The following is a 15,919-nucleotide window of genomic DNA, read 5'->3' on the forward strand; positions in this document are numbered from 1 at the left end:
GGCCCCACCACAGTCTTTAGAGTTGATCTGAGACTGGCCATGCCACAGTCTTTAGAGTTGATCTGAGACTGGCCCCACCACAGTCTTTAGAGTTGATCTGAGACTGGCCCCACCACAGTCTTTAGAGTTGATCTGAGACTGGCCATGCCACAGTCTTTAGAGTTGATCTGAGACTGGCCCCACCACAGTCTTTAGAGTTGATCTGAGACTGGCCCCACCACAGTCTTTAGAGTTGATCTGAGACTGGCCCCACCACAGTCTTTAGAGTTGATCTGGGACTGGCCCCACCACAGTCTTTAGAGTTGATCTGAGACTGGCCCCACCACAGTCTTTAGAGTTGATCTGGGACCGGCCCCACCACAGTCTTTAGAGTTGATCTGAGACTGGCCCCACCACAGTCTTTAGAGTTGATCTGAGACTGGCCATGCCACAGTCTTTAGAGTTGATCTGCGACTGGCCCCACCACAGTCTTTAGAGTTGATCTGGGACTGGCCCCCCCACAGTCTTTAGAGTTGATCTGAGACTGGCCTCACCACAGTCTTTAGAGTTGATCTGAGACTGGCCCCACCACAGTCTTAAGAGTTGATCTGAGACTGGCCCCACCACAGTCTTTAGAGTTGATCTGAGACTGTCCCCACCACAGTCTTTAGAGTTGATCTGAGACTGGCCCCACCACAGTCTTTAGAGTTGATCTGAGACTGGCCCCACCACAGTCTTTAGAGTTGATCTGAGACTGGCCCCACCACAGTCTTTAGAGTTGATCTGAGACTGGCCCCACCACAGTCTTTAGAGTTGATCTGGGACTGGCCCCACCACAGTCTTTAGAGTTGATCTGAGACTGGCCTCACCACAGTCTTTAGAGTTGATCTGAGACTGGCCCCACCACAGTCTTTAGAGTTGATCTGAGACTGGCCCCACCAGAGACGGGCCCCACCACAGTCTTTAGAGTTGATCTGAGACTGGCCCCACCACTGTCTTTAGAGTTGATCTGGGACTGGCCTCACCACAGTCTTTAGAGTTGATCTGAGACTGGCCCCACCACAGTCTTTAGAGTTGATCTGAGACTGGCCCCACCACAGTCTTTAGAGTTGATCTGGGACTGGCCCCACCACAGTCTTTAGAGTTGATCTGAGACTGGCCCCACCACAGTCTTTAGAGTTGATCTGAGACTGGCCCCACCACAGTCTTTAGAGTTGATCTGAGACTGGCCCCACCACAGTCTTTAGAGTTGATCTGGGACTGGCCCCACCACAGTCTTTAGAGTTGATCTGAGACTGGCCCCACCATGAAATCTTACGACTATGACTGAGTGGGGGGGGTCTACTGACATCTTAAGACTATAACATTTTAATGAATGGTAAGTATATTATACAGTTGAAGTCAGAAGTTTACAGACACCTTAACCAAGTACATTTAATCTCAGTTTTTCACAATTCCTGACATTTAATCCTAGTAAAAATTCCCTGTCTTATGTCAGTTAGGATCAACACTTTATTTTAAGAATGTGAAATGTCAGAATAATAGTAGAGAGAATTATTTATTTCAGCTTTTATTTCTTTCATCACATTCCCAGTGGGTCAGAAGTTTACATACACTCAATTAGTATTTGGTAGCATTGCCTTTACATTGTTTAACTTGGGTCAAACGTTTCGTGTAGCCTTCCACAAGCTTCCCACAATACATTGGGTGAATTTTGGCCCATTCCTCCTGACAGAGCTGGTGTAACTGAGTCAGGTTTGTGGGCCTTCTTGCTCGCACACACTTTTTCAGTTCTGCCCACAAATTTTCTATAGGATTGAGGTCAGGGCTTTGTGACGGCCACTCCATTACCTTGCCTTTGTTGTCCTTAAGCCATTTTGCCACAACTTTGGAAGTATGCTTGGGGTCATTGTTCATTTGGAAGACCCATTTGCGACCAAGCTTGAACTTTCTGACTGATATCTTGAAATGTTGCTTCAATATATCCACATAATTTTCCTCCCTCATGAAGCCATCTATTTTGTGAAGTGCACCAGTCCCTCCTGCAGCAAAGCACCCCCACAACATGATGCTGCCACCCCCGTGCTTCACGGTTGGGATGGTGTTCTTCAGCTTGCAAGCCTCCCACTTTTTCCTCCGAACATAACGATGGTCATTATGGCCAAACAGTTCTATTTTTGTTTCATCAGACCAGAGGACATTTCTCCAAAAAGTACGATCTTTGTCCCCATGTGCAGTTGCAAACCGTTGTCTGGCTTTTTTATGGCGGTTGTGGAGCAGTGGCTTCTTCCTTGCTGAACGGCCTTTCAGGTTATGTTGATATAGGACTTGTTTTACTGTGGATATAGATACTTTTGTACCCGCTTCCTCCAGCATCTTCCCAAGGTCCTTTGCTGTTGTTCTGGGATTGATTTGCACTTTTCGCACCAAAGTGCATTCATCTCTAGGAGACAGAACGCGTCTCCTTCCTGAGCGGTATGATGGCTGCGTGGTCCCATGGTGTTTATACTTGTGTACTATTGTTTGTACAGATGAACGTGGTACCTTCAGGCATTTGGAAATTGCTCCCAAGGATGAACCAGACTTGTGGAGGTCTACCATTTTTTTCTGAGGTCTTGGCTGATTTCTTTTGATTTCCCCATGATGTCAAGCAAATAGTCACTGAGTTTGAAGGTAGGCCTTGAAATACATCCACAGGTACACTTCCAATTGACTCAAATGATGTAAATTAGCCTATCAGAAGCTTCTAAAGCCATGACATCATTTTCTGGAATTTTCCAAGCTGTTTAAAGGCACAGTCAACTTTGTGTATGTAAACTTCTGACCCACGAATTGTGATACAGTGATATAATCTGTCGGTAAACAATTTTGGAGAAATTGACTTGTGTCATGCACAAAGTAGATGTCCTAACCGACTTGCTAAAACTATAGTTTGTTAACAAGAAATTTGTGGAGTGGTTGAAAAACGAGTTTTAATGACTCCAACCTAAGTGTATGTAAACTTCCAACCTCAACTGTATAATGTTTGTCATTTAGCAGATACTTTTATTCACAGTCATTCCTATATAAATGTTTTCCATGAGTGAGCCAGATATAATATATTAATACTTCATATGATAAATGATCTGTTTTTATGAACCAGCTACAGTTTAATATATGATCTGTTTTCTCCTCGTGTTTAATTATTGATCAACAGTCACGAGTAATGATGCGGTGTGTCTGTGTTTTGCATATGTACTTATATAAGCCTTTCCTTTCCTTTTCCTTTAATGTCCTTATCTACAGCTTCCATGTCACGGTGTGTTTTAACCACAGAGATCCGATTGGATCAAAGTTTTTCCTTTAACAAAATGGATAATTTTTAGGCATGTTTGCTAGGATCCCAATGTAGAGGTATAATATGTAATTATATGGTTCTAACTCTCCTCTCCTCCAGAGTCCAGTCAGCAGGAGGACAGAGGTTGATGTTATACTGGCTGTGTTGTTGTTGTTGTTTACACCAGTGTGTTTTAACCCCTTCTATCCAGAGTCTAGTCAGCAGGAGGCCAGAGGTTGATGTTATACTGCCTGTGTTGTTGTTGTTGTTGTTTACACCAGTGTGTTTTAACCCCTTCTATCCAGAGTCTAGTCAGCAGGAGGACAGAGGTTGATGTTATACTGGCTGTGTTGTTGGTTGTTGTTTACACCAGTGTGTTTTAACCCCTTCTATCCAGAGTCTAGTCAGCAGGAGGACAGAGGTTGATGTTATACTGGCTGTGTTGTTGTTTTTGTTTACACCAGTGTGTTTTAACCCCTTCTCTCCAGAGTCTAGTCAGCAGGAGGACAGAGGTTGATGTTAAACTGAATGTGTTGAATGTGACCGAAGCTGATGCCGGGAAGTACTGTTGTCGAGCATCTAACTTTGTAGGAAAGTCAGAAAACGCCTTCTGGCTCTCAGTATACAGACCAGGTAAACCAGGTAAACCCACTATCACTACGACCACCTGGCGCTCCAAGCTGTCTACTGTTGTAACAACCCTCCTCTCTCTATCTAACCCATCTGTTTCCCTCCTCTATCTCTTCCTCTATCTCCCTAGTCTCTCCCTCTATCTCTCCCTCTCTATATCTCCCTCTATATCTCTCCCTCTATGTTTACTCTCCTCTATCTCTCCCTCTCTGTTTCCCCTCCTCTATCTCTCCCTCTATCTCTCCCTCTATCTCTCCCTCTATCTCCCTCCATATCTCCCTCTATATCTCCCCCTCTATCTCTCCCTCTACATCTCCCTCTATATCTCCCCCTCTATCTCTCCCTCTCTGTCTCCCCTCTATCTCTCCCTCTATCTCCCTCTCTATCTCCCTCTGTCTCCCCTCTATCTCTCCTTCTCTGTTTACTCTCCTCTATCTATCTCTCCTTCTCTCTCCCTTTCTGTTTCCCCTCCTCTATATCTCCCTCTATCTCCCTCTATCTCCCTCTGTCTCTCCCCTCTGTTTCCCCTATCTCTCTCTATATGTCCCCTGTTCTGGCTCAGTCTGTCTCTCCTGTGCTGCTTAATGGCTGGCTGGTTGATGAGCACAACCCCCCCCCCCCACTCTCCTATATTAGGGTTGAGCTGATGTTTGTCAGGTAGCTTGTCTCATCCATTTACCATCTCCTGCTTCAGATCAATACAACCACAAGTTCACACCCTTCATTAGTGCTAGTACTTCAATAGGCTGCCCTCTCCCCTATCCTCAAACACACACCATGTTATGCCAGCCATATCAGTGTATTCATCCCTCTCTCCACTCTCCTCAGTTCGACAGCAGTATTATGGTGTGGTGGTGATATGGAACCTCTGGGTGATGGCTTCTCTATGGCTGCTCTGGGTGTCCGCTGTTGTCAGGTGGCGGTAAAGACCATCCTGGTGATGTAACATCAAGCCGACTTTAGCCCGGTGGAATAAGGTCTTCAGTCCTGCTTCCTGTGACCCCCTAACCTCTAACCCTAACCCTCTATTCCCATGGTGACTCCTGGTGTTCTGTGGTTTTAGTGTTTTGGTGTTTGGTGCATTTTCTCTTGGAGCATTTGGTTTATGAAATCTCTTTCTGTTCTCCCTCCTCCTCCCCTCCTCTCCTCCTCCCCTCCTCCCCTCCTCTCCTCCTCCTCTCCAGACGGCTGGTATAAACACTACGGATAAGGAACTAGAGAGCCTCTTCCTTACCAATGTGTCTTTAGAGGATGCAGGAGAGTATACTTGTCTAGCAGGGAACTCTATTGGGTATGCTTACCACTCTGCTTGGCTCACCGTGCTCCCAGGTATACCCTCCCCTCTCTCTCTCCTCTATGTCTCATTTAACTGTTGAATCTCTCCATTTCTGTTTCTATATATGTGTCATGTATTTACTCAGTAGCACAGTATTCAGCTGAAGAAGCACCACCATCCTAGAGATGACTGTAGTGTAGAGACTTCAGTATGAGTGTTGATGATTACTGCTTGTTAACACGTCAGCCATGCTGAACTATGACCCCCAGCCTCCTAGAGACTGAACTATGACCCCCAGCCTCCTAGACTGAACTATGACCCCCAGCCTCCTAGACTGAACTATGACCCCCAGCCTCCTAGACTGAACTATGACCCCCAGCCTCCTAGACTGAACTATGACCCCCAGCCTCCTAGAATGAACTATGACCCCCAGCCTCCTAGACTGAACTATGACCCCCAGACTCCTAGAGCCTGAACTATGTCCCCCAGCCTCCTAGACTGAACTATGACCCCCAGCCTCCTAGACTGGACTATGACCCCCAGCCTCCTAGACTGAACTATGACCCCCAGCCTCCTAGAGACTGAACTATGACCCCCAGCCTCCTAGACTGAACTATGACCCCCAGCCTCCTAGACTGAACTATGACCCCCAGCCTCCTAGAGGCTGAACTATGACCCCCAGCCTCCTAGACTGAACTATGACCCCCAGCCTCTTAGACTGAACTATGACCCCCAGCCTCCTAGACTGAACTATGACCCCCAGCCTCCTAGAGACTGAACTATGACCCCGAACTATGACCCCCAGCCTCCTAGACTGAACTATGACCCCCAGCCTCCTAAACTGAACTATGACCCCCAGCCTCCTAGACTGAACTATGACCCCCAGCCTCCTAGATAGTGAACTATGACCCCCAGCCCCTAGACTGAACTATGACCCCCAGCCTCCTAGACTGAACTATGACCCCCAGCCTCCTAGACTGAACTATGACCCCCAGCCTCCTAGACTGAACTATGACGGCCATTCTCCTAGACTGAACTATGACCCCCAGCCTCCTAGACTGAACTATGACCCCCAGCCTCCTAGACTGAACTATGACCCCCAGCCTCCTAGACTGAACTATGACCCCCAGCCTCCTAGACTGAACTATGACCCCCAGCCTCCTAGACTGAACTATGTCCCCCAGCCTCCTTGACTGAACTATGACCCCCAGCCTCCTAGACTGAACTATGACCCCCAGCCTCCTAGACTGAACTATGACCCCCAGCCTCCTAGATACTGAACTATGACCCCCAGCCTCCTAGACTGAACTATGACCCCCAGCCTCCTAGACTGAACTATGACCCCCAGCCTCCTAGACTGAACTATGACCCCCAGCCTCCTAGACTGAACTATGACCCCCAGCCTCCTAGAGACTGAACTATGACCCCCAGCCTCCTAGAGACTGAACTATGACCCCCAGCCTCCTAGACTGAACTATGACCCCCAGCCTCCTAGACTGAACTATGACCCCCAGCCTCCTCCTAGACTGAACTATGTCCCCCAGCCTCCTAGAGACTGAACTATGACCCCCAGCCTCCTAGAGACTGAACTATGACCCCCAGCCTCCTAGACTGAACTATGACCCCCAGCCTCTTAGACTGAACTATGTCCCCAGCCTCCTAGACTGAACTATGACCCCCAGCCTCCTAGACTGAACTATGACCCCCAGCCTCCTAGAGACTGAACTATGACCCCCAGCCTCCTAGACTGAACTATGACCCCCAGCCTCCTAGAGACTGAACTCTGAACTAACAGTAGAAGGGTTTAGGGTTAGTGGAATAGTAACAGTAGAAGGGTTAGTGGAATAGGAACAGTAGAAGGGTTTAGGGTTAGTGGAATAGTAACAGTAGAAGGGTTAGTGGAATATTAACAGTAGAAGGGTTAGAGGAATAGTAACAGTAGAAGGGTTAGAGGAATAGTAACAGTAGAAGGGTTAGTGGAATAGTAACAGTAGAAGGGTTTAGGGTTAGAGGAATAGTAACAGTAGAAGTGTTAGTGGAATAGTAACAGTAGAAGGGTTAGAGGAATAGTAACAGTAGAAGGGTTTAGGGTTAGTGGAATAGTAACAGTAGAAGGGTTTAGGGTTAGTGGAACAGTAACAGTAGAAGGGTTTAGGGTTAGAGGAATAGTAACAGTAGAAGGGTTTAGGGTTAGTGGAACAGTAACAGTAGAAGGGTTTAGGGTTAGAGGAATAGTAACAGTAGAAGTGTTAGAGGAATAGTAACAGTAGAAGTGTTAGTGGAATAGTAACAGTAGAAGTGTTTAGGGTTAGTGGAATAGTAACAGTAGAAGGGTTTAGGGTTAGTGGAACAGTAACAGTAGAAGGGTTAGTGGAATAGTAACAGTAGAAGTGTTAGAGGAATAGTAACAGTAGAAGGGTTTAGGGTTAGTGGAACAGTAACAGTAGAAGGGTTAGTGGAATAGTAACAGTAGAAGGGTTAGTGGAATAGTAACAGTAGAAGGGTTTAGGGTTAGAGGAATAGTAACAGTAGAAGTGTTAGAGGAATAGTAACAGTAGAAGGGTTAGTGGAATAGTAACAGTAGAAGGGTTAGTGGAATAGGAACAGTAGAAGGGTTTAGGGTTAGTGGAATAGTAACAGTAGAAGGGTTAGTGGAATAGGAACAGTAGAAGGGTTTAGGGTTAGAGAGCTCATTTTAAAAGCTTTCAGTTCCTGAAGTTCCTGTACGGTAAAGTGACCTTTTTCCCACGCTGCTCCTTATCAGGGTCGTTACGTTCAAACCTGAGCCACTATTATTCTAGTTTAATTGTGCAACTTAGTAAAGACATGTTTAGAATGGTTAGTTTAGTTAATTAGGATCATTGCATATTTTTGTTTAGACAAAATTTTTCTGTAGTTTTGGTTGTGACTAAACTGAGCAAAGACAGTAGGGTATTAATCAACACATTTAAACACAATGTTTGTGATTCCTATTCCGGAGCCTGGATGCTGGTCTGTTTCTGCTCTTTTGCCAAGTTTCCAACTCCTTATCACACATTGTCATGCCAATCTTGATAATGAGGGATAAACTGTTGAAATGATAGCACAAGCAGATCTGGGACCCGTCTGCAATGTTTGTAGTGTAGTTGTGGTTGTGACTGTAGACCAACTTTTAACTCTGTAACCTCTAACCCCTGACCTTTATCCCCTGACCTCTCCCAGCGCTGCACGATGGTGACAAGGAGGATGACTATGCTGACATCCTGATCTACGTGACGGGCTGCGTGCTCTTCATCCTGGCCGTCGTCATCATCATCCTGTGTCGTATGAGGATGTCTACCCAGAAGACCCTGCCCTCCCCACCCGTACAGAAACTCTCCAAGTTCCCCTTAAAGAGACAGGTAACAGAAAGTAGATACAAGATTTCCAACAAACCTGTAAACCTTTTACATTCCTCTCTACCTATGTTACTGTACCAGACACTGGCCTTTTATAAATTACATTTGCTCACCGCCTGCATCCTCTCTCCTCCGTCCTCGCTCTCCTCTTTTTGAAAAAGGTCAAAGTTCATCCAGGAGAGCTGGTGAGCATATTGAATGTGGATGGAAATGCTCTTGCTTGAAATGAGACTGTCCTTCTCTACTCATGAAATGAGACGGGGTTTCTCACTCATGAAATGAGACGGTCCTTCTCTACTCATGAAATGAGACGGTCCTTCTCTACTCATGAAATGAGACCTTCCTTCTCCAATCATGAAATGAGACGGTCCTTCTCTACTCATGAAATGAGACGGTACTTCTCTACTCATGAAATGAGACGGGGCTTCTCCACTCATGAAATGAGACTGTCCTTCTCCACTCATGAAATGAGACTGTCCTTCTCCACTCTTGAAATGAGACGGTCCTTCTCTACTCATGAAATGAGACGGTCCTTCTCTACTCATGAAATGAGACGGTCGTTCTCTACTCATGAAATGAGACGGTCCTTCTCCACTCATGAAATGAGACGGTCCTTCTCTACTCATGAAATGAGACGGTCCTTCTCCACTCATGAAATGAGGCTGTATTTCTCCACTCATGTGCCATTTACGGGAGAGGTTCCCAAAAGAAATGTGTAAAGTGATCAAACCAATTCAATTAGATGTGCCAGATATTTCCAGATAAAGGCACTGCAACGCAGTGTCGCGGCGTCAATAAAGCCTGGGGTTTGGTCCCAGTGTAACGTGGGTCGTCTAATGGGGACCGAGACGCGGCGTGTGACGTGCTCATAATTACTTTTATTTAGCTCAAAAATCAAACAAACAACAAACGACCGAAAACAGTCCCGTCAGGTGCAACATACACAAAACAGGAAACAACCACCCACAAAACACTGGAAAAAACACCCCTACTAAATAGGACCTTCAATTAGAGGCAACGAGGAACAGCTGCCTCCAATTGAAGGTCAACCCAAGAAACTTCAACATAGAAATAGACACACTAGAATAAACATAGAAATATACTAACATAGAACATGAACCAAAAACCCCAAAACACATAATACAAACACCCCCTGCCACGCCCTGACCAAACTACAATAACAAATAACCCCCTTTACTGGTCAGGACGTGACACTCAGGCTGTGTCACAACCGGCCAGGACAGGGAGTCCTATAGGGCGTTGCACAGTTGGCCCAGCATCGTCCGGGTTAGGGGAAGGTTTGGCCGGTTTGAATGTGGGCATGTTTTTCTCCTCTGACAAAACAAAGCTGATTCAAAAGGGGGTGTGGTAGATTTCACATCCTCCAATCTCCTCCTGCCGGGGCGGCAGGTAGCCTAGTATTTAGAGTGTTGGACTTGTAACCGAAAGGTTGCAAGATCGAATCCCCAATCTGTCGTTCTGCCCCTGAACAAGGCAGTTAACCTACTGTTCCTAGGCCGTCATTGAAAATAAGAATTTGTTCTTAACTGACTTGACTAGTTAAATAAAAACGAAAATGAATAAATAAACAATTCCTGCCTCTCGTCATGAGCCGTCCGGCCGTTATCGAGAGCCACATACCGGATATTTTAACAGTGTCATTAGCAATTGATTTTTAAGAGTATTTCTTGCGCCTTCCTAGGTCAAATTCTAAACGTCAGATTAAAACAAGACTACAGCATCCACAAAGTGACAATTGGATAAAAAAATGTCAGATTTACTACATTTCTAGGTGCAACAGTTTTTATCAAATGTATAATTTATCGCTCTCACGTGCTAATTTCTGTCCGTTAAGAACCAACGATGTGCTAACATATTTTTTGCTGAGTTCTAAACCCTGGGTCGGTTGCTTGGCAACAACACAGCTGCTTGCACCATGCTGCCAGTTAGAAGAAGTGTATGTGAACAAACCTGGGTTACTGTATATAGCTAGCTTTATGGTGGTATTCAAGCTAAGGCTAATCAATAAATGCAAACAGATACTTTAATTAGCTAGGTAGCTAGCTAAATAATGTTAACTAATGTTAGTTTGATTGTACTAAGTCCAGCAGCTAGCCACTGTAGCTAGCTAGCTGAAAGCTACTGTAACGAGCTATCTAATTAACAGGCAAAGAAAGGTAGATAGCTATATTTGTTTATGGATGGTTTGTTACAGAAAGAACTTCAGCCATTAGCTAGCTAGTCACATTTCAATGTTTACAGGACACAGCTCAAACTGCTAAGAAAATGTTTTGCTGGCTAACTTTAACAGTGCCTCTGTTGGCACTGACTGCAGTGTGCTAATGCATGCTTGCTAGCATCAGAGAAACTCAACAGTTGAACATTTACAATACATTCCAGTAAACTTCTTCTCCTGCCTTCTTGACATTTTAATCATCATGTGTGCTGATCAACAGTGCCAAACTAACAACTAAGCCATGTCTTGGATATTTGTCAACACCTCTGCCATGAACACCTGTGTGAAGCAAGACAAAATACGGATTAGGCACAATAGTGGAATTTGCCGTTTGCCTTCATAATAAACTTCCCCCATTCAAAGAGATTCAAACTGATACAAATAGTGGAATCATGTTATATTTACATAATGATAAACAAGCTTGGGATGTTGAACGCCCTTAGCCGTAGTACACTACTGTCTCTATACCACTACCAGACCACGACTGTCTCTATACCACTACCACTACCACTACTGTCTCTATACCACTACCAGACTACTACTGTCTCTATACCACTACCACTACTGTCTCTATATCACTACCACTACTGTCTCTATATCACTACCAGACCACTACTGTCTCTATACCACTACCACTACCACTACTGTCTCTATACCACTACCACTACTGTCTCTATACCACTACCACTACTGTCTCTATACCACTACCAGACCACTACTGTCTCTATACCACTACCACTTCTGTCTCTATACCACTACCACTACCACTACTGTCTCTATCCCACTACCACTACCAATACTGTCTCTATACCACTACCACTACCACTACTGTCTCTATACCACTACCACTACTGTCTCTATACCACTACCACTACTGTCTCTATACCACTACCACTACCACTACTGTCTCTATACCACTACCACTACCACTACTGTCTCTATACCACTACCACTACCACTACTGTCTCTATACCACTACCACTACCACTACTGTCTCTATACCACTACCACTACCACTACTGTCTCTATACCACTACCACTACTGTCTCTATACCACTACCACTACCACTACTGTCTCTATACCACTACCACTACCACTACTGTCTCTATACCACTACCAGACCACTACTGTCTCTATACCAATCCCACTACCACTACTGTCTCTATACCACTACCATTACCACTACTGTCTCTATACCACTACCACTACTGTCTCTATACCACTACCAGACCACTACTGTCTCTATACCACTACCACTACTGTCTCTATACCACTACCACTACTGTCTCTATAACACTACCACTACCACTACTGTCTCTATACCACTACCAGACCACTACTGTCTCTATACCACTACCACTACTGTCTCTATACCACTACCACTACTGTCTCTATACCACTACCAGACCACTACTGTCTCTATACCAATCCCACTACCACTACTGTCTCTATACCACTACCACTACCACTACTGTCTCTATACCACTACCACTACTGTCTCTATACCACTACCACTACTGTCTCTATACCACTACCACTACTGTCTCTATACCACTACCACTACTGTCTCTATACCACTACCACTACCACTACTGTCTCTATACCACTACCAATACTGTCTCTATACCACTACCAGACCACTACTATCTCTATACCACTACCACTACCACTACTGGCTCTATACCACTACCACTACCACTACCACTACTGTCTCTATTCCACTACCACTACCACTACTGTCTCTATACCACTACTGTCTCTATACCACTACCACTACTGTCTCTATACCACTACCAGACCACTACTGTCTCTATACCACTACCAGACCACTACTGTCTCTATACCACTACCACTACTGTCTCTATACCACTACCACTACCACTACTGTCTCTATACCACTACCACTACTGTCTCTATACCACTACCACTACTGTCTCTATACCACTACCACTACCACTACTGTCTCTATACCACTACCACTACTGTCTCTATACCACTACCAGACCACTACTATCTCTATACCACTACCACTACCACTACTGTCTCTATACCACTACCACTACCACTACTGTCTCTATTCCACTGCCACTACCACTACTGTCTCTATACCACTACTGTCTCTATACCACTACCACTACTGTCTCTATACCACTACCAGACCACTACTGTCTCTATACCACTACCAGACCACTACTGTCTCTATACCACTACCACTACTGTCTCTATACCACTACCACTACCACTACTGTCTCTATACCACTACCACTACTGTCTCTATACCACTACCACTACTGTCTCTATACCACTACCACTACTGTCTCTATACCACTACCATTACCACTACTGTCTCTATACCACTACCACTACTGTCTCTATACCACTACCACTACCACTACTGTCTCTATACCACTACCACTACCACTACTGTCTCTATACCACTACCACTACTGTCTCTATACCACTACCACTACCACTACTGTCTCTATACCACTACCACTACTGTCTCTATACCACTACCACTACCACTACTGTCTCTATACCACTACCACTACTGTCTCTATACCACTACCACTACCACTACTGTCTCTATACCACTACCACTACTGTCTCTATACCACTACCACTACTGTCTCTATACCACTACCACTACTGTCTCTATACCACTACCACTACTGTCTCTATACCACTACCACTACCACTACTGTCTCTATACCACTACCACTACTGTCTCTATACCACTACGACTACCACTACTGTCTCTATACCACTACCATTACCACTACTGTCGCTATACCACTACCACTACTGTCTCTATACCACTACCACTACCACTACTGTCTCTATACCACTACCACTACCACTACTGTCTCTATACCACTACCACTACTGTCTCTATACCACTACCACTACTGTCTCTATACCACTACCACTACCACTACTGTCTCTATACCACTACCACTACTGTCTCTATACCACTACCACTACCACTACTGTCTCTATACCACTACCACTACTGTCTCTATACCACTACCACTACTGTCTCTATACCACTACCACTACCACTACTGTCTCTATACCACTACCACTACCACTACTGTCTCTATACCACTACCACTACTGTCTCTATACCACTACCACTACCACTACTGTCTCTATACCACTACCACTACTGTCTCTATACCACTACCACTACCACTACTGTCTCTATACCACTACCACGACCACTACTGTCTCTATACCACTACCACTACCACTACTGTCTCTATACCACTACCACTACTGTCTCTATACCACTACCACTACCACTACTGTCTCTATACCACTACCACTACCACTACTGTCTCTATACCACTACCACTACCACTACTGTCTCTATACCACTACCACTACTGTCTCTATACCACTACCACTACCACTACTGTCTCTATACCACTACCACCACTACCACTACTGTCTCTATACCACTACCACTACCACTACTGTCTCTATACCACTACCACTACCACTATTGTCTCTATACCACTACCACTACTGTCTCTATACCACTACCACTACTGTCTCTATACCACTACCACTACTGCTGTCTCTATACCAACCACTACCACTACTGTCTCTATACCACTACCACCACCACGCATACTGTCTCTATACTACCACTACTGTCTCTATACCCACTACCACTACCACTACTGTCTCTATACCACTACCACTACCACTACTGTCTCTATACCACTACCACTACTGTCTCTATACCACTACCACTACCACTACTGTCTCTATACCAACTACCACTACTGTCTCTATACCACTACCACTACCACTACTGTCTCTATACCACTACCACTACTGTCTCTATACCACTACCACTACTGTCTCTATACCACTACCACTACTGTCTCTATACCACTCACTCCCACTCTGTCTCTATACCACTACCACTACTGTCTCTATACCACTACCACTACCACTACTGTCTCTATACCACTACCACACTACTGTCTCTATAACCACTACCACTGTCTCTATACCACCTACCACTACTGTCTCTATACCAACTACCACTACTGTCTCTATACCACTACCACTACCACTACTGTCTCTATACCACTACCACTACTGTCTCTATACCACTACCACTACTGTCTCTATACCACGCCACTACCACTACTGTCTCTATACCACTACCACTGCTGTCTCTATACCACTACCACTACTGTCTCTATACCACTACCACTACCACTACTGTCTCTATACCACTACCACTACCACTACTGTCTCTATACCACTACCACTACTGTCTCTATACCACTACCACTACTGTCTCTGTACCACTACCACTACCACTACTGTCTCTATACACTACCACTACCACTACTGTCTCTATACCACTACCACTACTGTCTCTATACCACTACCACTACTGTCTCTATACCACTACCACTACTGTCTCTATACCACTACCACTACTGTCTCTATACCACTACCACTACCACTACTGTCTCTATACCACTACCACTACTGTCTCTATACCACTACCACTACTGTCTCTTTACCACTACCACTGTCTCTACTGTCTCATACCACTACCACTACTGTCTCTATACCACTACCACTACTGTCTCTATACCACTACCACTACTGTCTCTATACCACTACCACTAACTGCGTCTCTATACCACTACCACTACTGTCTCTATACCACTACCACCTACTGTCTCTATACCACTACCACTACCACTACTGTCTCTATACCACTACCACACACTACTGTCTCTATACCACTACCACTACTGTCTCTATACCACTACCACTACTGCTGTCTATACCACTACCACACTGTCTCTATACCACTACCACTACCCTGTCTATACCACTACCACTACCACTTACTGTCTCTATACCACTACCACTGTCTCTATACCACTACCACTACTGTCTCTATCCAACTTCTGCCCTACCACCACACTATCTCTATACCACTACCACTACTGTCTCTATACCACTACCACTACCACTACTGTCTCTATACACTACCACTACTGTCTCTATACCACTACCACTACCACTACTGTCTCTATACCACTACCACTACTGTCTCTATACC

At 45.1% G+C, this 15,919-nt stretch overlaps 1 protein-coding gene across 7 annotated transcripts in view; it reads left to right on the forward strand.

The window, feature by feature from the left end:
• Window positions 1–15,919, forward strand: part of fgfr3 (fibroblast growth factor receptor 3) — a 279,237-nt gene that overhangs the window by 188,945 nt on the left and 74,373 nt on the right. For 5 of the 7 annotated variants that reach the window (XM_045723814.1, XM_045723818.1, XM_045723813.1 and 2 more), the window contains 2 exons: window positions 3,784–3,937; window positions 8,403–8,581. In XM_045723814.1, coding sequence (XP_045579770.1) covers window positions 3,784–3,937; window positions 8,403–8,581 — 333 coding nt within the window. Of the gene's footprint in view, window positions 1–3,783; window positions 3,938–5,109; window positions 5,255–8,402; window positions 8,582–15,919 lie in introns of all 7 variants that reach the window. The other 2 variants (XM_045723816.1, XM_045723815.1) reach the window with 1 other exon arrangement.

The sequence above is a fragment of the Salmo salar genome, chromosome ssa09 (genome assembly GCF_905237065.1).
Source record: "Salmo salar chromosome ssa09, Ssal_v3.1, whole genome shotgun sequence".
Classification (NCBI taxonomy): Eukaryota; Metazoa; Chordata; class Actinopteri; order Salmoniformes; family Salmonidae; genus Salmo; species Salmo salar.